This window comes from Setaria viridis, chromosome 4 (assembly GCF_005286985.2).
Source record: "Setaria viridis chromosome 4, Setaria_viridis_v4.0, whole genome shotgun sequence".
Taxonomy (NCBI): Eukaryota; Viridiplantae; Streptophyta; class Magnoliopsida; order Poales; family Poaceae; genus Setaria; species Setaria viridis.
The window spans coordinates 39,457,058-39,483,704 of NC_048266.2; the positions used below are offsets into that span (position 1 = coordinate 39,457,058).

The 26,647-nt window shown below is 43.0% G+C and overlaps 5 protein-coding genes across 7 annotated transcripts; 1 reads left to right on the forward strand and 4 right to left on the reverse strand.

The window, feature by feature from the left end:
• The first annotated feature begins 581 nt into the window (after window positions 1-581).
• Window positions 582-1,675, forward strand: LOC117852247 (serine/threonine-protein kinase STY8). Its single transcript, XM_034734261.1, has 2 exons — window positions 582-1,079; window positions 1,185-1,675. The coding sequence occupies exons 1-2, from the start codon at window positions 792-794 to the stop codon at window positions 1,296-1,298; spliced, it is 402 nt and encodes a 133-aa protein (XP_034590152.1). The 5' UTR covers window positions 582-791; the 3' UTR covers window positions 1,299-1,675.
• A 4,242-nt stretch (window positions 1,676-5,917) lies between these two features.
• LOC117852248 (uncharacterized) lies at window positions 5,918-8,414 on the reverse strand. Its single transcript, XM_034734262.2, has 2 exons — window positions 8,105-8,414; window positions 5,918-6,322 (listed from the first exon to the last, which is right to left on the reverse strand). Exons 1-2 carry the CDS (start codon window positions 8,264-8,266, stop codon window positions 6,170-6,172), a joined length of 315 nt encoding a protein of 104 aa, XP_034590153.1. The 5' UTR covers window positions 8,267-8,414; the 3' UTR covers window positions 5,918-6,169.
• Window positions 8,415-9,605: 1,191 nt separating this feature from the next.
• Window positions 9,606-12,423, reverse strand: LOC117853855 (thiosulfate sulfurtransferase 16, chloroplastic). The gene is made up of 6 exons (XM_034736137.2): window positions 12,208-12,423; window positions 11,649-11,771; window positions 11,280-11,353; window positions 10,416-10,486; window positions 10,269-10,322; window positions 9,606-10,171 (listed from the first exon to the last, which is right to left on the reverse strand). The coding sequence occupies exons 1-6, from the start codon at window positions 12,318-12,320 to the stop codon at window positions 10,097-10,099; spliced, it is 510 nt and encodes a 169-aa protein (XP_034592028.1). The 5' UTR covers window positions 12,321-12,423; the 3' UTR covers window positions 9,606-10,096.
• A 2,111-nt stretch (window positions 12,424-14,534) lies between these two features.
• Window positions 14,535-16,944, reverse strand: LOC117851234 (thiosulfate sulfurtransferase 16, chloroplastic). The gene is made up of 7 exons (XM_034733012.2): window positions 16,493-16,944; window positions 16,327-16,422; window positions 16,087-16,209; window positions 15,661-15,734; window positions 15,149-15,219; window positions 14,992-15,045; window positions 14,535-14,884 (listed from the first exon to the last, which is right to left on the reverse strand). The coding sequence occupies exons 1-7, from the start codon at window positions 16,549-16,551 to the stop codon at window positions 14,810-14,812; spliced, it is 552 nt and encodes a 183-aa protein (XP_034588903.1). The 5' UTR covers window positions 16,552-16,944; the 3' UTR covers window positions 14,535-14,809.
• Window positions 16,945-18,717: 1,773 nt separating this feature from the next.
• Window positions 18,718-23,406, reverse strand: LOC117852012 (disease resistance protein RPM1). 3 transcript variants are annotated; one of them, XM_034733927.2, is made up of 3 exons: window positions 22,815-23,406; window positions 19,793-21,238; window positions 19,515-19,707 (listed from the first exon to the last, which is right to left on the reverse strand). In XM_034733927.2, the coding sequence occupies exons 1-3, from the start codon at window positions 23,291-23,293 to the stop codon at window positions 19,665-19,667; spliced, it is 1,968 nt and encodes a 655-aa protein (XP_034589818.1). In that variant the 5' UTR covers window positions 23,294-23,406; the 3' UTR covers window positions 19,515-19,664. The 3 variants fall into 3 exon arrangements, with proteins under 3 accessions (XP_034589817.1, XP_034589818.1, XP_034589819.1); XM_034733928.2 differs by lacking the exon at window positions 19,515-19,707 and having other exon boundaries at window positions 19,888-20,135; window positions 20,201-21,238; XM_034733926.2 differs by having other exon boundaries at window positions 18,718-21,238.
• Between the last annotated feature and the right edge of the window lie 3,241 nt (window positions 23,407-26,647).

Sequence of the window (26,647 nt, forward strand, 5' to 3'; positions counted from 1 at the left end):
CAAGTGACGATTTCATCGCTACCTGATGCCTGATCAGTCACCGAGTTTTTGTGAAAGAGAGTGATGAGTGATCCTGTGTGATATAGGTGAGCCTGAAAATTCCGGATTTCAGATAGAGACGCAACGATGCTATCCCTGCAGGCTGCAGCGCCAGGACATGGGTTCATGAACCTGGGGTGGCTTGCATCAGCAACAAAACCAAGGGAAACGCTTTCCTGACCTTCTGAACAAGCAAGTTGTTGATTTGTTGACAGAATACAGAGGCGAAACCGGATCTGTTGACATGCATGCGCTCAATCTCCTGTTCTCTACTGCCATCTGGCTCTAAAAAACATGCGCTTCGCTTGAGTTTTGCCTGGAAATGGAGAGAGAGCTTCACTTGAGTTTTGCAGTGCTGGAAGGGCCAAGTTCGTATCGTTGGACATTATTCTGAACTCTCGTTTCATGATACAGTAATCACGAGCTGACGTGATGTTGATCGTCTCAAGCGCCATGCGAAACAAAACTCAACTACGAACAAATCTTGGACGAGAAGGGAATGCCAAATTCTATATCTAGCGCATGCCGTCGTCGCTGTTACTGCACAACAGTTTGGCTTGGCCAATCAGACGCTAGTCAACGGCCCGCCGGATATCCCGTCGGGATGCCGCGCGCGCGAAACGCCGGGTGTCGTGCGGCCGTACGCCGTTGGGATCATCGATGTGGCGAGAGGCCGGCGACGATTCCCACGGCGACCGAGCGAGTCGTTGCGCGCATTTCACCGAACACCTCGCGGGGGCGTGCTTTCAGCGATGGAGGGAGGCCGGGTCCACGCGCAGCCGCAGCTGCGCCCAGGGAGCGAGTGCACCAGGCTGGGCGTCTACCACGACGTGCTGCGCCGGCTCAGGGACGCCGGCGCGACCGAGGCGCTCGCGCCGGACTTCGCCGACAGGCTCTGGGCGCACTTCCACCGCTTCAGCGTCAGGTACGCGTTGGATGTGAACGCCGAGAGGGCGGAGGATGTTCTGGTGCACATGCAGCTGCTCGACAGGGCTAAGCGCTCGGAGAATCAGCCTGCCTTCTCACTCAGAGTTGTTCAGGTGCGATCACGCCATGTGACTGAACAAAATCACTTCTTTTTAATCAAATTCGCACTCTGCAGCAGCAGTTGCGATTTGTTTCTGAGCCAACTGCCTTCTCTGCAGGTGCCTCCAGAGGTTGATGCCAGTGAGCCCGATTCTTCTGAACCCAATTCAACTGAAGAGGGCGCCTGTGCAACCCCAATTTCCCACGCTAATGTCAGCAATAACCTCATGTGAAAGGGATAACTCTGCTAACTCATGCTTTGCTCATTTTATTTTAAGATGGCTCAACTCGTATGGTCTACTCGTTTCAGTTTCCAACCGTCTGAATGGAGATATGCATGCAACAATATGTAATAAGATCGCGCGATTGGTGGACTGCGCGATCAGTCACGGCTTAACGCACTCCTTTCTACGTACATAGCTTTTGCTACTTATCTAGATATAATATATATCTAGATACATAGTAAAAGTTAAGTATCTAGAAAAGCTAGAACGGATAGTAATTTTGAAATGAAGGGAGGATATATCTGGTGCATAGAAAAGTCTGTAAATCTAGAAAAGCTAAAATGATTAATAATTTGAGGTGGATGGAGTAAGTGCCAGCGAATGAATCATTCATCATATCCACAATTGTTTATGTACTCCTCACATGACGTGTCCAGTGAACGTGTTTTTGCTATTTTCCAAAAAAAAAGAATGTGTTCTAGCTGAGAGGTGCTAGTGTTTCAAGTTGAAAATAAAGTGGGAGATCATTTCGTCGACATAACTACGCAACGGTAAGAAACGTTGGTCGAAACAAGCAAGAATTGCACACGTGTTTGAGAATGTAGTATGCACATTCGGCAGGGAAACGCTCTGGCTCAATCCGACATAAAATCGAGATCTACATGATCAGAATCTCCATGAATTTACAACTCTGATCTCCATGAATTTACAACAGTCTGCAGTAAATAAGACGGAATACTCTGCAGTACTGTTGACGCTCGTTATTGACACACTTTTAGTACCATTTAATTAATGTTTTCATGCATATTGTTATACTAACCCGCCATTTGGCACCTGAAGTAACTCTATTTTCATATATGCAAGATATTTTGAAGGATATTCTATTTTCGTAGGAAATTAGGCTAAATATGTATTTTTTTATGATAAAGCCTTGAACGAGTAGTGGACTAGAGGAAGACGAAGACTAGGAGGAACAAAAAGGACCCAGGCCGATCGACCTAGGGTCTTTTTACCCCCTCCCGTGCTAGTTTTTGGCGAGCAATTCTCCAAGATAACTTAAGAGTTAAGTTTGTGAAGATATGACAAGGATCACTTCGGAATCAAAGAGGATCGAGCGGAGATTTGAAAAGTTACTGAAGATCAATCTCATCCCGAAGCTACTGATGTGTCAGGCCCACATGCATACAAAAATAACGTTCCAGAACATTAAAGAAGACTTGGCAATGAAGCTGGACGCGAGGGGGTAAAAGAAAGGGCCAGGCCGATCGGCCTGGACCCCTCCAGGCTGATCGGCCCACCCCTTTCCTTTGCCCATTTGCCTTTCAATTTAAACCACGGGTCCTCCAAATTATAAATATGTCCAAAATTCATCGACACACGAGATCAATCCACCAGAACGTGACGAAACCAAAGGCATACACCAGAGGGAGCTCAGGGGCGCTGCAAGTCTTCGAAGTTGTCTAGAAGATGGCTTAGGCCGACCTTAGCCACCATGGCCTCCCTGCGTGGCTATGCCATGGTGGAGATCAGGAGCAGGAGTAGATCATCGATGAAGGTGATGATCTAAATACATCTATAATATAAGCAATGTTCTTCTTGTCATCCGATCTGTTAGCGACTCAATGCCTTCTTCTATCATTTATGTCTATTATGGATATGCTTGTTACTAGTGTAGTTCCGGATTAGACTATCTAGCATGCTTGGTGTAATCATGGTGGTTAGATTTAGTATGTCGATTCTTCATAATATTTAGACATGTTCATCTATATTTGTGCCCTTAAACTGCCTGCGCCGATAGGGGGGATCGTGATGGGGTCCGCTTACATGTAGGGTAGGGGTTTTCGGGAGGTTGATCGGAGGTAGTAGTTTAAAGATTGCTTTGGATGAGATGCATGATGTGCTTGCTTATTAGTTAGATCTACAATTAGAAGATAACATGCTCTTATTACCTTTGGTTATGCTATCTCATATGTATCTGTGGATGTGATCAACCTATGCTCTATCATTCATATATATCAAGTTTACCTTTATATGCAATTGATCCACGGATTGACAAACCTAGTCAGTTCGCTGCCAATCCATGGATTGACAAACCTTGAATGAATACTTTGAGGGAAAAGGTACAACTGACTTGTGCGCTTGCGGTTCACAATTTGACGTGCTAACTGCCGTCAACAAGTACCAATGAGCACGACAAAAATAACTAATTTACACAGATGCAGCATCAGCATTCAGCAAGTTAAATGATGAGAACTGACTCATACCAACATAAAAATATCTCGTAAAAACCACTCTACCGGCCAACTTTCACAACTACTTTGGATTTTGCTCTTCCGTACCTTGCACATTTTGTATCAGATTCGGATGGAACCACAAAGGCAAAGACGGCCAACCATAAAAACAGAGGAACCTTCTCTTCTTGCCCATTTCAGTAACATGCAAATGCCAAAAGCAGATGATCTCCAAAGTTAAGGAATATTGCGAGTGAAAATTGTCAAACAACTAAGCACAATCCAATTTACATGACCACTGATGCCCGAGAGGATCGTTGCCATCACTCAATTCAAATACCAGGTGGCGATGGAGAAAAACACATGTGCAACATATTCTGTACTAGTAAAAACAATCTCAGTCAGTTAAAACAAACACTTAGCCCGTAACTGAACACTTGAGGTGTCATAGAACACCCATTTATTCGGAATCAAGTAGGTGGAAAGCAACCGAAATCCAGAATTCACTAATGATGGTCATGACCCCTTATACTGGAGAGCCAAACAATGCATGTCGATCATGGCAAGTGACGATTAACCACCGACTAGTGCTATCCTATACTGCTGCTACCGGATTGCTCGGGGAACCGAATTGAACACAAGCATTCCATTAGTTACATTAGCTCGCGAGGCGATAAAAAATTGTGACTCACGTAGAACCCAACGTGCGAGCCGTAGCGTGCGACCCGTACGGAGCGACAGCCTACCCAGCTACGGCCTGTGCTGGCCCAAATTTCGTACGCACGCAGGATTGTTGGTAGCCGCACCCGAGTATTCTATGTATGTAGAACAATCGTGTCTGCTTGTCTACTAATTAGTTCATGCACTTACCCTTTTTTAAGAACACATTCTAGTCTAGTAAGAAGAGGATAAAAATTATCATAAATCCTATATACGGTATTCGTTTTTTTAATTCCGTTTGCACCACTACGTTTTTTAAGATGAGATCTACAAAATACGACCATGACCTATATGTTTCGGAAGAGTTTTATGTACCAGCAACTTATATTTAATGAGTGGTAGCTATTTATAAATTACTTGTGTAGCAATTTATGTGTAAGTCTACCAACAAATTATTTACGTAAATTGCTACAATAATAATTTTTAACTGATATGAAGTATTTATATAAATTGTCACATTGTCTTTACACAAATTGTTACTAGACATACTATGAAACTATATAAATTGTTATACTGCCTGTGTAAGTTGGTACATGCTCTTTTATTTAAGTTGATACATTTGTATTCTCTATATAAATTTGCTAATATACAAGTAAACATATAATGTAAATTGCTTCACCAAAGGTTAACACATTTTCTCTTTATAAAGTTATTACACTATGTCTACAATATCTCTCAGTGTATTCATATATCTTGAAACATAAATTGCTATGCACTTATACATAACTTACTACTGATAGTCATGTAAAATGGCTTCAAAACATATGCAACATAGCTTGTTTTGTAGGTCTATCACAATGGTGCAATTGGATTTGAAAATGGATGATTGATGAGAGAGTAATGATCGATTAAGGAAAATAGACTCATTTTTCTCAATGCCCGTGATTGCATCATCGTGAAAGCGATGTCTCTATCTAACTGCACAGTAACAACAGTTTGCACCCCGCACGTACAGGCCATGCAACGAGTGTGGTGTCTACTGATCCTGCAATAATTATGACACCACAAGGCATGAAAGAGAGTCGCGTCGTATTGTGTTAGGCTGTTAGCATGGAATAGGGGGGCGCGATCCGTGTCTGCGCGATAGGTCGCGCGATAACGTGGTCCAAATTTTATGCTCTTCAAATGATCCCAACTCCTCTCCAATCGGTTCGAGCGCACGAGACCGAAACGAAACGATGGTGTACGCCAAGGCCCTCGTCGTCCTTGACGGCTTGGCATACTCAGAATCTTCATAAATTTACAACAGTCTGCATCAAACAAGGCAGAATACTCTCGAGAAATTTGGATTTTTTTACACTCCCTTCGTGTGGCAACATTGGCTTGCAAAATTGACCCTCTCGTCATGAACTCCTTGATTTGCTTGCCATTTTCCATGTTTCAATGATTTTTATTTCCTTTTTCAAAAATCCAAATTTCTTGAATACTCGTATTCACCTACAGCACCAATGAGCACAACAAAAACCAGTTCACACTTTACACAGATGCTGCGGCATCAGCAAGTTAAGTGAGAATTGACTCATACCAACATAAAATTATTTCACAAAAATCACTCTACCATACAACTTTCACAATTACTTCGGATTTTGCTCCTCCGTGCCATCTGGCCTTGCGCATTTCAGTATCATCAGATTCAGATGGAACCATAAAGACAAGACTGCCAACCATATACGCATGTGCCAAAAACAGAGGAACCTTCTGTTCTTGCCCATTTCAGTAACATGCAAATGCCAAAAAAAAACATTGGATCTCGAAAGTTGATTCTGGTAATTACATCCCCATTGGCTGCCATCCAACAAAGGGTGCTACAGAAGAACAAACCGTGTCCAGCAAAAATGATGGTTTCTTCCACGGATTAAACATCTCATGCACATTCAATTAACAAAAAATGGCAACTGTGTCTTTGTCTCCAAGGAACTAAAGGCGGGATCATTTGGTAGCAACGCCAGCCTGTCTAGCCTTGGTATCATTTTCACTGGATGCCGTTGCAGATGGCGGAACATACATCTTAGCTCTGCGAAGAATTTCAGCAACAACCCAGTGCTTATGTCTGCTCAAGGGCCTAGAAGGATCCAGCCTAACCTGAATTGAAATAATCTAGCCGTCATAAAAAAATCTTGGAAGAAAAAACTAATTTCTTGCAGGTACAAAGGATCAAGCCTAACATAAGCTAATATACAGAACAATAGTGCAAAGGAAAACTAATCCCCAGCAAGCAGATGAACAGAATGCCAAAAAGGAATCTCCGATGTAAAGCAAATAGTTAAGCTCAATGTCATTGATATATCAAGAAATAAGGAGCTACCAAACTTCTTTTTTTCTGTATCCCAATCAGTATAATGTAAAGAAAATATAGCATTTCAAGGATCCAAGAGTAACCGCCAGACAAGCTTTGTTCAAGTCTGGTGTTAGGGGTAGTGCATAAATAAAATAAAATAAAATATGGACTGGTTGAATATGTTATAGCACTACTACTTAACATTATCAAAGAATTTGCATTGAGCGAAAAAATAGGACAAATCACACTATAAACGATGTCCTTTGCCCAAAGTTGGCAGACATTCAAAACATTCACATCTAAGTTTTGTGGGTCAAAACACATGAAAATTGTCTAACAGACGATCAGAACATTCACATCTCAGGGTTAAAACATATCGATCCTAGTTTTAAATTGAATATCCACAGTTCTGTACACTCTCCTGGGGTAAATTGTTTAAATTTCTTTTACCCTAGATTAGATTTTCCTTTTCTCCGGTAAGATAACTAGCTTATTCAAACTTCAGCTCATCAGCCTCAAAAGCATGGCCAGCTTCATCGTATTTGGAGCCCCTAGTTATGAAAAGGTTTAGTTAGTAAGCCAAGATTGGTCAAACGACCTCATCACCATGTGAAGCATCAAACACAAGGTATTTGGTGACTGCAGTTCAGGATCAAAGTAAAAAATGTGCAGGTTTGAATAGGCCAAGAAAAGCCTCAAACAAAGGAGTAAGTCCTCGAGCTTTTGGCAGATCCTCACATTTATAAACTAGGTGAGCAAGTGTACAAAAGATTCACCTAAATATGAATTGGAATGACATTAACAAAAGGTATCACCATTGGAACAGAAAAAAGATAGAAGCATAACTAAAAGAGTGGCAGTAGTATCAACATCACAGACAGTAGTATTTGCACTCTGTCATTACTAGATTACCAGTACATTAGTGCTAATGTAAGTCAGCCCTCAGCTGGCGCCTAGTGACTGAAAACCTTCCTAACCCATTTAAGTGGTGATTCGGTACTGCTCACCACCCACATGGCGCTTTTGAAAACACTAAGTGTGTAATCCTATTGACCATTTAGCTGCTGTCTCCCGTCAGACCTCATTCAACTAGTCAAGCCTACCAGCACATGTATTACTGATACAAAAATAGGCAATAAAACCACACACATCAATCAACACATCTAAGTGGCCCTAATGTTTGGCTATATTGACACCAATTGCCAGATACATAATGAACATAGATAAATAACATGGGGGCGTCCAACCAACCTAGAAAAGGGCCTAAAGGGTATTCTATGACTTACTAAGCAGCTAGCCGAAATGGAAATTTGCCAAAAGCCTGTAACAGTACATCATACAGGAATGGTAACATGGCAGTCATTTCTATCTCCTTTTGATGTATCAGAATCAGACACAGATTCAGCAAAACGAGCTTAATGTAACTTGAGCTAAATCAATTAGCCTAACTATAACTCACATCCCAGCTACCGGAGCGCAACAGTAGAATACAATAACGGACCCGCACCAGTCTGTCTAATCGAAACAATTCGCAGGCACACGAGACGAAATCAGAAGGGAGGGGAGGGATGGATGGGGTTACCGACCCGGTCGCCGATGTTGCAGGCGTCTTCTTCGTCGTGCGCCATGAACTTGGAGGTGCGCTTGACGTAGCGGTTGTACATCTTGTGGTGGAAGAGGTGGTCCACCGCCACCACCACCGACTTCTGCATCTTGTTCGACACCACAACGCCCACCACGGGCTTCATATCCGCTCCTAAGCGAGATCAACGCCGGATAAGTGCACGGACGGGGAACTGCAGCGGGCGGCGGCGGCGGCGGGGAAACCCTACTCGGCGGAGGTGAAATGGACGGGGGTTTGCGAGTGGGGAATGGAGGCCGTCGGATTGGGAACGCTTTTGCACAAGGGTCCTATTTCTTATCTAGAAATTGCACGTTTTCATAGAGGAGGCTTTGACACGTGTTAAGTCTACTTTGTACAAGCTCAAAATTCCAATTCTTTTTCATGTACAAACTCTTACATGTAGATCACCGTTGAGATGAGATTGGTAACAAGTAAGCTTCCAATTCAAGATGCATATGTACTTACGATCCAAATAGCTTTTTCTATTCAATCCTACATATTAAGAATTAGGACGTGAGGCAATATAGCACACCGACATAATTCTTTTGCACCTCCAACCTTTCAGTTTAACGGATGTAGTGTACATACATCAGTACTTTTAGGGTTAGCAAAATTTGTAGTGAAATAGCGCAATTTGTGTACTTGTGCAGGTTAGGAAAAATTTTAAAACAAATATAATTTGAAATAGAGGGGAGCACTACCACTGTGGCACTGTCCATGAAAGTAAATTGGACTTTGAAGTCATCCAAATAACCGCACGTTATGTTTTTTCCTCTTTTCAGACATCAATTTTTGTTTATTCATTATCTAAAGAACGTAAAAACCCATGGTGATTTGACATGATACATGGAGAAAATGAAGAAAAAGGGTAGGATTTCAGAGGAAGATGAGAACTCTTAATTACCCTTTTATGAGCCTTTCATCTATGTTACTGCATAGTGAGGATGCAACACAGATTCTAATGTTATGCTGGTTGGGACACCTATGGTCCACCCATGGCCTACACATCTAACAACTAGCAAACAATTTCTTGCTTAAATTGCTACTCCCTCCTTTTTACAAGGCGTGTTTATTCAATGGCAGATCTAGCGAGCTAGGAGGGGCTCCTCTTCCTCCTCTCCTTTCTTCCCTTCCCCTTTTCTTCTTCATTCACTCTCTTTTCTTCTTCCTCTCCTTCGTCCATGGCTAAAACTGTAGGAAGGGCTCATCGGGGTGGGGGTGGGGGTTGGGAGGGGAGGCTTCATTGCGTCCGGAGCTGTAGGAGAGAAAACAAATACTATTTTGGGACGGAGGGAGTATAATCATAATAAAGTACTCAATATAATGACATCAACCTTATAATCAGAGTCAATACCATGTTGGTCTAAGAATTGTCCTAACGAAACAAAGAAGCCTCGACACATTGATGATGCAAATGAACAATGGAAAAGCTAGTACAAGAAAACTAGAAAAGTAATAATAGCTTTACTCGCAAAAATAAAAGTAATAGCATTAGGGCCATTTAAGCGCATCATCAGGTGTCATATGTTCAGTGAACAAGTTGCTTGATTTTCGGTATCTGACCCAATAACTCAACGTTGTGCCATACAATCTGCCGTAGTGTTGGTATTGCTGATGGATGCATTTGTTTTTTCTTGCAAAATTTAAGTATGCTGAGCTTGTTTTGATACTAATCATTCTCTGTAGTCCAGTTCCATTTGGCAGTAACATCAATGTGCTACACATGCATTCAGTCTGCTTATTATTGGCTAATAAAAGGTGATGATGAGATACTAAAGGGAGCAAGTGAAATGAGACATAAACCCCTAATCTGCTATCCTTCCTTCTGTTCAATTTTCCAGTCTCCATTTTATTCTGTATACTATTAATTAAAAAGTCCACCGAGAAGATTGCAATGTGTATCCCCAAGGAGAGCAGCCTTGGCAGATCGTTAGGCAATGTTGGGGAGCTAACATCACTGATTAATAGGCAGTCCGTTCTCCCTCCACGAAGAGAATCCACCGGCGATGTCGGTCACAGCAGTGAAACCCTGGAAGTGGTTGTGTTCAGAGAAATCACCATGACTAACGGAGGTCCAGGAACTGATTAGCAACATAGTATATAGAGGGTAAGATGATCAAGCTTACGGCAGAGTAGAGCTCAGTTGCTGCCATGAGAGATCTCCTGCCACTTTGACATCCCTGCAAATAACAGGTGTTTTTTTAGTAATATAATGAAAATTATGAATGACAACAACAGGAACTGATTTGAGCTCATGATGTCAGCAGACGAACCACGATGATATCATCATCCTTCCCAAAGATCCTTGCCACTTGCTCAAGGAAGTGTGAGTTTTTCATCATTCCTATGATTGATAGCAAGTACAGAAATTTTCAGATGTGAATCAGAATGTAATCAATGTACACAAAGTAAAACTGGGGGAATTTAGGGTTTTCATCAGTTTGTGTTAGAAAAGAAATCGTGAACAGTAGGTGTCATACAGCCGAAAGGACACGTTGGTGTACAGTAAGGAGCCACTAACATAAAGCGGTGTGTGTCGTGATGAGTCTACGACATTTATAAGATGGATTCAGTCTAGTTGGCAACCTTATAAAACTACACATTTTCCCACATTCATCTTTGTGTGCTGGTGCCTAGGACCACACCAAATCACAGAAGTAACCAGGCCATAATCATAAAGCTTTTAAATTATCTATGCCCATTCGAAGAGCCAAAACGCCGCTTGAGTTTGCTGCTTTGCCTTTAAGGTTGCAACTTGACAGCATAATGCGTTCATGAAAGCAAAGGGTTACTTTGCCTTCAGTTTGTATATCAGTATCAGAAAGAAATACTAGCGCGTGCGCGTCACCACTTGACCAGATTATGCCTATCCTGATTCTCGAATGGAATTCTGTTTACTGAAAGCACATGATAATTGTCAAAATGCACTCCATCTTGATAAGTCCCTGTTTGCTTAAGCACATGCCGTTTGCATGGATCAGTACTTTAGTATTCATCAGCATGAATGGATCATTCAGGCTCTGAGATTCGACACTGATATATAGGTTACCCTCGTGGGGCTGATCACAAACTGAACTGATCAATAAACAAATTAAACAGTAACTAGAACGATGTGCTTGGATGTTGGCAAGCATTACCTGAGCCGGTCTTGAACATGTAGGGGATATTTACAGCTCTTTCGGGATGGCCATCACGGAACTCAGACTCGGTTCTGCGCAAGCAGCAAACAAAAAAGGCAAAATGATACTGAACCATGACAGATTCCCACGACACTGCTATTTCAGATAGCTGTAAGGAATATAAGAAAAATTGTGTTCCATTCAATCTATGTTGCTCAGTGATAGATGCTAATATATGCTGTTTGATCAGTACTATTTTTTGTGCTCAGTGAGAAGTGAGAACTCTACTGCTGCTGCTAATTGTCACAGGCTCACAGCACAGAGAGCAGGGTTCTGCTGACCGGAAAGGGAATACTGAACATTACCCAGTAGCGTGCCGTGGCTTACCTGACGTCGAGGTAGCGGTGGCCGGCCTGCTGAAGCTCGTATGCGATGTGCACTGGCACTGACCGCGGCACCACAACCTCCGGCTCCGCCTGCAACGCCCCGTCAGCGCCATTGCCTGTGCACCTGCAGAAAAAAAGCACCTGAGTACTCCATTTTTCTCCTCTCCTCACACCTGTTTTTGGATCCTTAATACTTTATTATTGACATAGATCAAGGCCACCCGTCTCTAACAGTTGGCGCTGTCGGATCAACATTCCCCAGAGATGCAAGCGGATTCATCCCTAAACCTCGTACGTAGTCCCTAAAATCCCGAACCCTAACTCCAAAGTTCCTTAACCCCTGCCCCTAGCCCTCATCCATCGAAGAAGAATGTCGATCTCTGAGTCTTTATAGAGATGGCACGTAAGGGTGCGAATGCGATCAAATCAGATGACACATGGATGAGAAATACGGAGGCATCGACATCGTATAGCTTTCCCCTAAAAATCAAGAAGCTACCGCCTACCATGCAGCGCTTGATGAATGATTCCGATCCGCAAGAAACAGAGTGACAACGCACCTGACACTAATAAGGAAGCCGCCGGGCGTGCTCTTGGCGTTCGCTGCAGCGCTATGCCTGGCAAGGGCTCGGAGGGGCGCAGGGAGGAAGACGCGGCCCAAGGTCGCTGCCATTGCTCGATCTCTTCAATTCGGCAGACCGATTGCGGATGCAAGAGGCGTCTCTTCAGTTTTCAAATGCCGTCCGTCCTCTTCCTCGTCTGCTGACTGCCGTGCCATTTTTATTTTGCGAAAAAGGGGATCTAAAAAGAAACGTACCGTTTCTATATGGCTGCTCCAAGTTACTGCACTACACTTGTGCCAAAATTATGGATTGTTTTACAAGTCTAGCGGGTAATCGATTGAATTCAAGTTGGAGACTATTCCAATTATTTACCTGGCAGAAAGTCTTTTTTGTTTGAATTTTTTAACGTGTAAACATTTGCACCGCTCATCTAGTAAACTCCAACTTGTAAATGTACTAAAATATTTCTAAAATTTGGTTTTAAGTTCTGATATTTCAACCCTGAAGAGATATGTCTGGTTTACTCTATGTTTTTACGAGAACCATAGAACTAATTCGTATATTTGAACCATATATATTTGAGACTCCATGTTATAATGTTTGCTTCAAGTTCAAAATTCTTTTCCGTTCATTTAAATTGTTCCGCACGATGAATTTGTGATTCGTTCAATTCATAATACAAGTGACCCCGCTTAAGGATTAAGAATCTTCATTAGTACTTTCATGTTTTGGTGCTGTCTGAGTAGTATATTTGGGAACCAATACGTTGTTTAATACTATATAAAAAATAAATCCCATGGAACCTTCCTTGTGTTTCTGGAACTTCATTTTATTTAACATTAACACAAGTCCTTCCTTTGGACGTCTTGGGCTCTCGGCAGTGTACTTCATGAACTCTGATTGTCATAATCTTAAAATCTGGCTTTAGCTTTTATGTGCTTTATGTTGCAAAAAAGGTGGAAGTATGTTGATCTTGTTTTAGTATTATAATTCTGTAACACAACACTGCTCGATCAGGGTTTGCCTTTTACATTTATGTGCTACACGCGCATCAGAGTCTGCTAAAAAATGGCTGAAAAGGTGGAAATGCAACACCCAAGGGAGTACATAAACCCTAATCAGTTTTGTACTATTCTGCTTTGCACCTTTATTCAGTATTATTACTTCGCAAGCCCGAAAGAACGTACAATCCTTGTGCTAGGCCGCCCTGACAGAATGTGGGGCTTCAGAAATATGATGCTGGCAAGCTCAGATCACTGGATGATAGGCAGCCCATTCTCCCTCCAAGAAGAAAATCCGCCAGCGACCTCGATCACAGCGGTGAAACCCTGAAAATAGTTGGCATGGGTGAAATGGACAAAAAGCACAGAAATCCATGAGGCTGTTGTTGGTGGTAGAATAGAGATCATGGGGTGATCAGGCTTACAGCAGAGCAGAGTTCAGTTGCTGCCATGAGAGATCTCCTGCCACTTTGGCGCCCCTGGAAATCGGCCGTTGCATCAATTCGACTAATGCTTCAGGGTCGCGCCGTGAATTCCGCTGGAAGTTTCAACTCTTCGTTGTCAGGGCTGCTCAAAATTACACTAAACTTGTGCTAAATTATTATGGATTTTTAGAAGTCTGGCGAGCAACTGATTGAGTTCGAGTTGGAAACTCGACCTATATATAAACTCCGATTACCTCGTAGAAAGTCCTTTTGGTTGAATTTTTAATGTTTAAACATTTGCACCACTCATCATCTAGTAAACTCCAACTTGTAAGTATAATATTTAAATTTGGTTCAAGTTCTGATATTTCAACCCTAAAGAGGTATGCCTGTTTTACTCTATATTTATACGATAAATTCAGAACTAATTCGGATATTTGAACCATGTTACAATGTTTGCTTCAGGTACAGAATCCTTTTCCATCCATTTAAATTGTTCTGGACGATGAATGCGTGATTCGATTCATAGGTACAGTATGTATGGTATCAAGCTCTAATATCGTCCTAAGTGATCCCGCTTGCATTAAGAATCTTCATTAGTACTTTCATGTTTATTTGGTGTTATCTGAGTTGTATATTTGGAAGGAGCCAATGCATAGTTTATTAGTAAAAAATAGATCCTATGGTCCTTTCCTTGTGTTTCTTTTTTTAGACAAAGGATAAAATTCAGCCTACTTTATCCACATGGTGTTTCTGGAACTTCACTTTATTTATCATTAACATGTTTTTTTTTCTTTGGATGTCTCGGCAGAGTACTTGATGAACTCTGATTGTCATAGTCTTAAAATCTGGCTTTAGCTTTGATGTGCTTTCTTTAGTTTCCCAAAATAGACGGATGTATGCTGAACTTATTTGTTATTATACTTCTGTAACACAATACTGCTCAGGTTTGCCTTTTACATTTATGTGCTGCGCGCGCATCACAGTCTGCTAAAAAATGGCTGAAAGAGTGGAACTGCAACATCCAAGGGATTACATAAACCCTAAGTAGTCCTGCTACCATTCTGCTTTGCAGGCTCCATTTATTCAGCAATAAGTGTTACTTCGAAAGCCGGGAAATGTTATGTACAATCCTTGAGCTAGGCTGCCTTGACAGATGTTGGACTTCAGAGATCACTGGGTGATAGGCAGCTCATTCTCCCTCCAAGAAGAAAATCCACCAGCGATGTCGGTCACAGCGGTGAAGCCCTGAAAAATGGTTGCAAGAGAGAAAACAGCACAAACCACGTAAATCTATGGGCCGGTTGTTGGTTGTGCTAGAATAGATACGATGGGCCGGGGGAGATCATGCTTACAGCAGAGCAGAGCTCAGTCGCTGCCATGAGAGATCTCTTGCCACTTTGGCATCCCTGGAAATAAAGACTCGAAAGTTTCAGATACATATAGATAAAACAACTGAAAAAAACAAGAAGTTAATTATTTGGACACCGTAATGTATTCAGTAAGACGTACAACGATGATCTCATCATCCTTGCCGAATATCCTTGACACTTGCTCAAGAAAGTGCGTATTTTTCGTCATTCCTTTGAGTGCCAGGAAGAAGAAAAAAAATTCAGATGCGCAACTTAACCACAGTTAAACATTGGTCAACTGAAACTGTCAGTATGCTCATCGGTTGATCGTAGAAAAGAAATAATAAAAGGAATTGCCACACAACCGAAAAGGGAAAAGTGATGTACATCAGTAGTGACTAGTGAGTCAGTAATTTTAAAGGTGTGTCCTGATGACTCCAATTCTGAAATGGACTCGATCTATAGTTGGCAAACACGAGTCCACGACTATACTAGACTGTATCTGCTTGATGAAGCAAGATGTCTCCATGCACAAAGTTATCGGTAGCAGTAAGGATTACAGCATACCCAGCTAGTTTTGAGAATCAACGACGACAGATCATGGAGATGATCACTGTCACAATCTCAACTAAAACAGGACACACAAACACAAGACAAAACAGCGGGCATTACCTGAGCCGGTCTTGTTCATGTAGGGGATATTTACAGCTCCTTCGGGATGCCCAGCGCTGAACTCACCCTCGGTTCTGCAGAAATCGGCAAGCAAAGAAAGTTCACTTGCTGCTGTTGGTAAAGAAAAAAGTTCAGTCGAGTTACTTCAATGTTTGCCTGAATAACGATATGTTTTTTTTTATAGGGAAATTATAACAACAAGTGAATAACACAGAGTCGCAGAATTAGTCTAGCTCTGAAAAGCTGTTCCCCTCGACCTCTCTCTGCCGCGCCGTGGCCCCGTCCGGCGTCCGGCGGCGACATGGACTTTGCCGTTGGCGGAAGCGGACCTGCAGCCGTAGCTGCCATGCGTCCCCTAGTCTGGCTGGCCCGGCCATGGAAACAGGGCCGGATAATATAATGTGTGGTTGTAAGCTGCGTGCGTACCTGACGTCGAGGTATCGGTGTCCGGCCTGCTGCAGCTCGTACGCGACGCGCACCGGCACGGACCGCGGCGGCACCTCGACGTCGGATCCGGAGCGCAGCGCCTCGGCGCCGTCGACGCCGCACCTGGATCGTATCGGTGCGGGAGGAGATCGAGCAAGTTAAGATGGTGGCAACGGCGGGCATCATCAGCTGGGCAGGAAGCCGAGGAATAGCAGCTGCAGGTAGCGGCGACTAATTAACCTGACGCCGGCGACGCGGAGCGACGTCCTCCTGGTGGCCGCCACGGAGCGAGGCGGAGCAGCTCGTGCGGCGCCACCACCGTGCCGCCGCAGGGGCCTGCGAATGGAAGCGTTCAGAGGCGACGCGGTGAGTCGAAGTGGGTGGATGGGATGGAGCGGAGGCGCACCTGGTGGCGTGGGACGGGAGCTGGGCGAGGAGGGGCGCTGCCGGGAGGGAGGTCGCCATTGCTTTCTTGCTCTTCCTCTGCAACTGCAATGGGTAGCTGTTGTAGTGTTGTTGGATGCAGGGCAGCAGAGTACACCCCCACACTAGTAATCTGTAAGCTGTTGTGCTGGCGGTGTGATCGGCATGGGAGATGCACGCTTTTGAATCATGGGTTATTTTTGGTTGGAAGTTCGGAAGGTTTCGCTCACCTGTCAACCGACTCTTCCCTCACCTGACGACCACTGAGACACACTACTCGTAGGTGTTCCGTTTCTACGGGCATCGGGACTGCATGGCTCGATCGATCGGTGGAATTTGCACTGACAGTACAGATCGACATCGGATTACTGGATGAGAGATACGTTGCAGGTGTGATACGTGCCATGCAGAATGCCGGGAAAGTGGTGGCGGATGAGGACCAGACTCAGCATCGTGTGTGAAGCTGGGCGGCATGGGGGAGTGGGGCCGGCCTGGTAGCTGATGACGAAGCGACAGCAAAGCAGGCATCAACATGCATGCACGGATGGATAGAGGCTGTCTCTCCGGATAAGAAGGACAGGACATTTGATCCTGCCACGTATGTTTTCTGGCGGTCTTGATGTGGGACGCTCTCGGGATGCGGAGGGTCATAACTATTTTTTCGTTATATCTTAGTTATTGTCAATAAAATAAACTGCGTATGTCCGGATCTAGAAAAAAAAATGTTTAGGTAAATCCAAAGCTAAATTTTCGGAAGACAGTGTTTAGGTATCTAAATAATAATAACACCCGATGTCAAATTTAAAGACCCGATGTCAAATTTAAAGAGGCAGATTTGTGATTTGTCAGACCAACTCACTCTGTAATAAAGTTACCATAAAGATTTCTCTTTATATTAAGTTGCTCATCCCAACAAATTATCCATTTCTCACTTTTCAAATTCCAATAGTTAAATTTCTCTCTAAAAATATATACTCTCTCTCCACTCCAACAGCCTTTCCATTTCACACTAGACTCATCATTTTGCACTCTCCATTTTTGACATGGGACCCACATTTAGCAAGCCAAACCCACTTGCCAAGTTTGGAGAATCTGGGTGAGTATTTTGTAAGCCGGATGGAATAACCATCCAGATAGAAACTCTGTTGGAGCACACTTTTCCAATAGACATGCTAAATTTTAACTTAGAAAATGGGATAGCCATTCTCTTGAGAGCTCTGGCTCTGTTTATGGGATTAACTGACACCGAACAAGTTCAATAATCGTCAATACACCTTACTCTATAATTAGGCTAATAGGCTTCCTCCATCGTTGAAAAAAACAAAGAGCACATAAAATTGATTTTAATTTGCTTTGTAGAGCAACTCTTATTAAGTTCCATCATTTCCTAACAGTGAATAACATTCACTGTCAGGAATGAGTAGTTTCATATGCATGGTTGGCCTAATCACCCACCATGTTCTTTGGCGGACCAGCTGCTTCAAGTTGACCGGTGCGGCAAACTTGGGCGGGCCATCGTAGAAGGCCGACGCGATGAGCTTCGCGGCCCGCTGGGTCGGATGGCCCGCCGAGTCGCAGAACAGGTAGCGCCTGCCTGCGGTCCACGCACAGCGTCGAGTTGGGCCGGCATCCGCTCTGGCCCCCCAGCCGCCCGCCGCCGCAGCACGCTGCGGCGTCCACATTCTTGAGATGTCCGGATAAAGATAAGTACACTGGTGTCGTCTAATAGACGGTCTCATGCATTAACATATAATCCTGAGATGACTCAACAGACAACCCGTATAATGGATTGTATTATAAGTTGTCTAGTAGAGCTATATAATTCGTTAATTTGTGCATATGAAAAAAGAAAATATTATGAGTTGCATGACAACAATAACTCGTACAATGGTTGTTGAGTTGTCTCGTAGTCCTACTATTTAGCTCATAAGGTCGTTGTTTCGCGAAACAACGACATATTTTTCTCTCCTCCACATCATCAAAAATCCTACGTGGCACTGCATGAGACGACCTATAATACTGCTGACTTATAGCAATGTACTTACTCTAAGATCTCGTTTTCCCTACTACTCTCCGAATAAGGAAGGACAAGGCCACGTGCCCATATATTCGTATGTTTTAGCAGCGACGGCCAAGCAGCACTACTACGATTAATCAAGACCACTGCTGCACTACTGATTTATTATCATTCGGTTGATCTGATTAGCATAACATAACAAGCAAATCTATTTAATCAAAGCAACTAATAATATGCAGGAGAGTTGCATATCTTTTTGACGATTTGAAATTTTCATTACAACACGAGCTGTCCTAAGACGCTCGCAGTGACCAAATCAGCTCAGTACATACTTGTAAGTTGGAAAAACTAGGAACGAAACGAACAGATATAATAGTATAAACAGCTAATTAACATATGTACAGTAATATATACTCCCGTCATGGAGTTTCAACTGAAGCAGCTACCTCCAATTCCCCGATAGGCCCCGTTACTACTTGTTCCCCTCCAACAAGCTATTGCTTCATCATGGCGCAGCTCACCACTTCAGGTTTCTTCAGTTTTGTAAGGGCCGGATCGATCTTGCACTCTTCCAATTCACTGAGCTCACGGAGTAAAAGGTCCGTCAGGTTGCCAAACCCACTTCCTCCATGGGAGAAAACAAGCTCTCTCCCTTGAAATGCTTCGTTCGACAACACTAGCTCCGCAAGGCGCGGGAGCGTGCCTAACTTGTCGATGAAGTCTTGGTCCACCAATGAAGACTTGAGAAGCAACCAGCTAAGGTTTTCCAGCGCAAACGGAGCTTCTGCCCCTTCAGCTAACATGTCGATCCTTCCGTGTAGCTCTAGGAGTTGTAGATGCCGCAGGCTAGATCTCGTGAATAGAGTGATTGGGATGGTGTCACCCCTACTGGCCTTGAGGTGCAAGCGAATGAGCGACTCCAACCTCTCGAACGCATCCAAAAGGATGACCCAGTGGTGATCCTTCAACCCCGAGATCTCCAAGCGTCGAAGATTAACCATTTTGTGCAACGGGCTCTTATTTTTGTGCCATGGATGAGCACAGACGACCACGCCCCGGAGTGTTTGCATGTTCTTGAGCAACCCAACTGAGTTGGGTAGTGTTAGCTTTTCTGCTAGAACATGTCGTAGCGTTGGTATCAACCAGAATGCTTGTGGAACTTTCTGCACCCTGCCAGTTTCCTGTATGTCCAACGTCTGTAGGTTAGATAGTTTTGCAATTGTTGATGGCAGCTCTACCAGGCTGCTACTCCGGATGCACAGGTACCTTAGATGGACCAAGTCACCGATTGCGCGAGGTAGCTTTTTTAGTTGCAATCCTCGTAGCTCGATCACTCGCAGTAGCTTGGATCTTAATAGATGTTTGAGAGAATGGTAGTGGTTTGGTTGATCAACATTGATAGCGGTAGCATCCCCACCACCTGCTGCCGAATCACACCTCAAGTACTCAGGAGAGTTGCATCTTACAATCTTCCAATACTCAGAGAAGTGGTATCGGACAGGCTCCGGATTGGAGAAGTGACACCTTAAGGACCGTAGCTTAGGAAAAGGAGCATCCTTATGGATGTCGGCAACATTCCTGAAGTTCTTGATGAAGAGGTGGCGAACAACTGCCGATGATGGGATGTCAGTACTGTCATAGATATCAAGGAAACTACCCTTTTGTGTTTCTAACCGTGCCATGGAATGAAGCCGCCGATGGATAAACACACTTCGGATCAACCCTTTAGAGGTTAAGGGTCCCTTCCAACTTATATTCAGCATACCTCTTGAAATAAGCTCTTTCAGATAATTGTACCCAACATCCTCCATGCTTTCTCCCTTATTTGGCTTGAGGAATCCCTCGGCAGCCCATCGCCTCACCAACACCGCTGCAGTGTAGTTTATGTTCAGTGGCATCATGGAAAAATACAAGAAACACAACTTCAAAGAATGTGGAAGATCATCAAAGCTTAGTGCCAATATGCGCTCGAGACGACTAGACCGCTCCATGTCGTTGAGATGGTTGAGCACATTTATCCACTGGTCGGGGAACTCCTTTCGCCGAAGGAGCCGACCTAAAAGTTGGATTGCCAAAGGAAAGCCGGTTGTTATCTTAAGCACCTTGTCCATTATTTTCTTGTTGAATTCTCTGTTTGACAAGTCTTTACTGCCAAAAGACTTGCTGAGGTGCTTGTTACCACTCCCAAGAGCATGACGACAGAACAGGTAGTGGCTCTCTTCGTTATTGAGATGGGGTACTCTGAGTACACGAACCCCTGTAATTGTAGCTTCATTGCCACAGAGGGCATCCATGATAACCACCCTGCTTCCAAGGTCATCGTCAGGCAGGACGCTCAGCACAGAACTCCAATTAAAGAGCTTATCCATACCATCCAACACAATCACATAACGTTTGCCCTCAAGATACTCTTTGAGGGCACCACGAATTTTTTCCTCGGTCACGGGGGAACGAGCAGAAGGGCACACGCGCTTGTAAATCAGGCATAGTGCATCGGCCTTTGTAGTGCGTGGTGGGAGATTCAGCCAATAAGCACGAGCATCGAAGTGCTTCTTGACCACATCTCTGTCCAACACCATCCGTAAAAGAGTGGACTTGCCAATGCCACTCTCCCCGACGATCGACACGATCGATCTCTTCGTATCACCGCTGATAAGCATGTGCTCCAGCGATGAACTTTCCTCGGTGAAGCCAGTTCTCGGCTCGTCATCCCTACATGGAGTCACGCATGAATTAAGCTTGGGAATATTTATAGTTAGCTAGGATTAATTAATAAAATTCTTGGCAAAGCTTTTGGCGTCCCTTGTGGGGCAGTAGGAAAGGAGTTCGTGTATTAGTATTATATAAGCTAATATAAGGTAATGGGTTTATGTCGAGCTTAGTCACATGGTCTCATCCTCAAAAGGATTTGAGGCTCTTGTGGTTCAGCCCTTTACATCCTCGTCGAGCCAACTCACCTATACAAACCATACAACCACAACTGCCTCTCTGTTGGACATGTAACATGTTGTGTGCCCCGTAGGGATCGGAGCATGCACGCGCACCATGTATATGTCAGCATACCATTAGTAATTAACAAAGCGGTTGTGAGCAACTCGATCATATGTTAGATAGATAACAAATACATTCACCTAGCTAACAGTACCGCTTATGTATTTGCACCGCTTCTCGTAAAATTGCCAACGAAATTAAGTTACTCTGTACGTGTTGGAATGTGATGGGTATTAATTTAGCTCATCATTTTGTAAGGTGTGAATAAATTGTGAGTTTTGCGGTCGTCCCTACTAAAAATTGTATTTATTTTTTAGGGTTCCATGTTAGTGGCGGAGCCAAGGCCCGGCCACCCAAGCTCCCCGGCTACTTGCGCTTTAGCCCAAAGGCTAAGTATAGAGCAAAAGGAGGCATGCTTTTTCCATATTCTTCATGTAAGGAGGCCTATATTATTCATGTAAGGAGGTATACTGCCTTTGCTAATTGCAAAGATATTGCAAGTTTGTCCCAGAAAATGGTTGAAACTGAAAAATATTTTCTTTTTCCATTGGTCTACAAGCTCATTGAATTGGCATTGTTGGTGCCAGTGTTAACAGCAACTGTTGAAAGGGCTTTCTCAGCTATGAAGACTATCAAGTCTAAATCCCACAATAAGATTGCTGATGATTGGTTCAACAACTTGATGGTGACACATTGAGAGACAACTATTCAATTCACTTGATGAAGCTACTATTCTTCGACGGTTTCAAAACTTGAAAAGTCGCCTGCTCGTGTGCAGCCGTAGTTATCAATAGCATTTAGGTTTATCTTTTGTGTTTCATTATCTAAGTCTTGAAATTGTGTATTGAAAAATGATTTTAATATCTTAATTTGAATCTATCATGGTTTCCTAATATTATATGTATGTTATATAATATACTCATGTGCATTGCTTGTCATTGTTAGCTCGGCGTATTGTCTCGCCCAGGCTCTCTAAAATTTCTGGCTCCGTCACTGTTCCATGTTACCTATGTGGGTACATGATGGCGACCACCACGACCACCTCCCTATTTTCTCCCGAGGAATCATCAATTTCATAGGGAATACTGAGGCTTTCCTATGTATGGTTTTTCTGACTCATTATTATTTTAGGGAACTAAATCTTCTCTAGAGTACTCAAAACTTTTCTACCTACGGAAAGAGAAAAACGGTAGGCAAATCGGAGGATTCCAGTAGTGGCTACCTATCTGTTTTTGACTGACTGATCGAATTGAGGTGTAAATGTGTAATTGATCGATGTAAGGAGAGTATACCATACCAGCCATCCGTTGTGGTTATGGACGGAGACGGCGCCGCCTTTGCAGCTGGGGGAGACTGCTCGTCTGGGATGTAGTCTTTTCTGTGCTGGGAGATCTGCTCCAGCCTTGCTCTGATCATGGAGATCCTCCTTGACAAGGCATGGCGGACGGATATCTGGGTGCCGCAGGTGGAGAGGATCTTGAGCAACTTGTTCCAGAGGGGCAGCGCGTGCTCTATGTCGACGCGGAGCATGAACTCGTCCAGCACGTCCTCCACCTCCAGCGCCACCTCCCGCGTCTGCTGCACCCACACGTCCTTGTAGGCGCCGCCGCCCGCCTGCCGGCGCTCGTGGTCCGCCATCTGGACGAACATCTGCAGCCATTGGAGCTTGTCTTTGAGCAGCATCACGTCGTTGCCCACCTCTTGGAGCAACGCAGCCTCCTTCACCACGAACTCTCCCAGTCGGCCCACCACGAAGTTCACGGCCGAGTCAGCCATAATGCTTCTGTTGTGACGATGTTTGTGTGGGTTTTGTGAGAAAGATTATTGGAAGCTCGATCAGAAGGTGTACGTGTGTTGTCCGCGAGAACGCAAGAGGGAGGTGAGTTGTCTACGAGCAACCTGTGCTTGCCTCTCACGTCTTTCCCGTGTTTATATAGGCCATCAACCCATTGCTTTCACATATTTATATTTTATTTACTTTACTCGCACCTTCATATGTGTTGGTATCTGTTTAAGTTAAATTGAACTCTTAGCTTAAGCTATGTGTTTAACATGAAAATCATTATTCTTATCGCCTCCTCCATACATGTATACCAGTCTAAATGACGATGCATATCATGCATATATATTTTAAGTTAGTATTTTCTATATTAAATATAAACAAGTAATTTAGAATAGTGTACTTAGCTTTAGGATATCATGTATATTTTTTATAATTACAAGTTTGTTTTAGACTATTTTAATGGCAGCCTATATGAGTAATTTGGATACAATTTTAGGGGATGTTTTAAGTTACTTTTCATAATAGCGTAGGGTATATTAGATGTTACTTTACGTTATTTTTTATAATTATAGAGTTGGGTAATTTAAATATAGATTTTTTTTCAAAACAATAGATGGATAATTTAAATATAGATTTAGGGATTACTTTATACTGTTTTTATGATGACAGATGTGTGTAATTTTTTTTAAAAGAAATATAATAGATCTAATTGCTATAGCTTACCAGATTGATGGCAGGAATCGTAGGATATTTATGATTTTTATAAGAATTTTTTCTTTTGGCAGGAATCGTAGGATATTTATGATTTTTATAAGAATTTTTTCTTTAATAGTGAGGATTAACATGAAGACTCGAAATGAACCTACAATTAATTAGTAATAGTAACATATATATCCACGTCCGTAGTACAGTGCAGAACTCCCGGCGGTGTAGGGAGTACTATACGTAGCTTCTCCATCCAGTTTTATTTGTCTGGAGTATTATTCCACCAAACTAATCATTGCTCTCGTTGGGTCGATTTGACCATTGGATGCGTTTGTTTTGCGATGGGTGTTTCTAATTTGCTAGCAGGCCTTTCTATGCTCATCGAACAGCGACTGGAACTTTTATTTGATACTCAGTTGTCTTGGTCAATTTGTTTTGCTGGGAGAATTAGGTGGCACCAAATGCAATGGGATGGCACCAGATGCAATGAGGTGTCGCCCGGCCAGCCGGGCCAAACTTAACAAGAGTTGAAATCGTAAAAAAGACCACTGACATCTTAAACCGTTGATGTATACTGAGTTCCATGTAGACTATACATTATATATTGGTTTCTGAGTATCAATTAGCTAAGGGAGTGACGCGACATTATATTAATTTGTACAAATATATACTAGTCGAGAAGATAATAATAACTAGCCTCATCATCAAAAGTCAGACACCACTCGAAAATAAAAGAGGTTGCTATCTATATGACACACCTTGGTGTCACAAACGGTCGAATTTTGCTATTTTTCTCTTGTTGAGTAGCATAGCATATGCATGGAAGGGAAGGAAATAAATTGGGATGCTTCAAAGGACTTTGGCACCCAATGCAAATTAATTTCTAGTTATAACCAATTTTCACTGATGGGTTTATTCTTAAACTGCCCCAGAGTTAATGCAGTTTCCAGGTGCAATATTTACGCTAGAAACAATTTATGCTAGCACCTCGATTTTCAGGTGCAGAGAAGTGGCTAAAAATGGTGCATCCGGCTCTCGTGGAGGAACGGCGGCGAGGAGCTATGGCGTCACACATTGCGGTCAGCGGAGCTATCGGCTACTCTCAGCAGTGGAGGGACGGACGGTGCAGCCAGCTGCAGTCGAGTATAATTTGTTTTTGTGCCGTGCACCTGCAACGCTGCTGTCGGCGGCTGTGGCCGCTGGTGGCGCTTTTTTTTTTTGCCGTGGAAAAGCAACGTTGATGGGTGATACAAGCACCCGCCAGCGCAAGATGTATTTATGTTGGTGGTTGAGCACCCGTCAGCACATATTACCATTTCTACTGACTCAAGCTTGTTGGCGGGTGCTCAAACTGTCGTCACAAACACGTTTTGACCGTCAGCAGAAAACTTCGGCATAGTGAATTTTACTATAGAATTAGGTTAAGTAAAAATTCGGACACTACAACATTGTCTTTAATATGGATGTTGAACGCTAAAATGTGTTCAGGTATAAAATGTTACATACAACACATCTTCTTTATTTCCGAGCAAATTGCTTGTATAAACTATAATCCAAGTAACTTAACAGGGTATTGATTGGGATGGACGAACCGAATTAATGGCACAAGCGCAACTCTCTTCCTGGCATGAAATGAATTCCCGAGTTGCTTGCCAATACATGCAACCGAATAAGTTGAAATAATAATGTTCACAACATACTATACTGTATTCGGTCAAAAAAACATACTATATGCTGTATGTATAGCATCATCTGCAACCACCCAAAAAATAGACTCAAACAGAGGTGAGCTAATGCTGGCATGAGCACGGTTGGCGTAACCACATGGCTCTTTTTGGTTTTTGTTGGGTGACCATTGACCCAACCAGCGGCTTCAAGTTGTTGGTGATTTAATGAAGACGTAAAAGATACAAATTAAAATTATACTACCACTACCAGCGACCCATGTATTTGTACCGGCACGAGCTCTTATGTCGCGCATGTTTTTCTTACCATCTTACTATACCTACATAGCATACACCAGCCATCTTACTATACCTACATAGCATATACCACATCTCGTAAGAAGGGTGACATCTAGTACTTAATCCTCTAGATTCAAAAGTCAGAAGCAGGAGGTATAGAAAACAAATACTCCGTATTTATAGTTTATGACTAGTAGCAGGACCAGAGCTGTAGTCGTCACGCGTGACGTTACCTTGGATCACTTAGTTAAATTATCAGACCCGATGAGGCTTTTTTCAGATAATTGAAAAAGAGACGAGGCGAGTCTTGAGTCATTATTATTATTAGTGCTATTGTTATTATTTTCTTCCTGAATCCCGAAGGAGCCTTCAAATTACTCCATCTATTGTTTTTATAAAGCGCGAGCGTAAGCAGCCATTACAAAATTCTAACCTTATATTTTCAACTAATAATTAGTCTTATAAATGTAAGTTTTATTATATAAAAGTAATGCCATCAGATTTATATTTAAAAGTACTGTCTTATCGTTATATTTTTTTGGTTACGGATAGAAATACATGTCAAATTATAAGCTGAGCTACTGTACCGCCATGTCTTATAATTTTAAATGGAGAGGAGCATTGATATCAATTAACACTATACGAGAAACAATAGAACCCTCTCCATTTTAGAGAAAG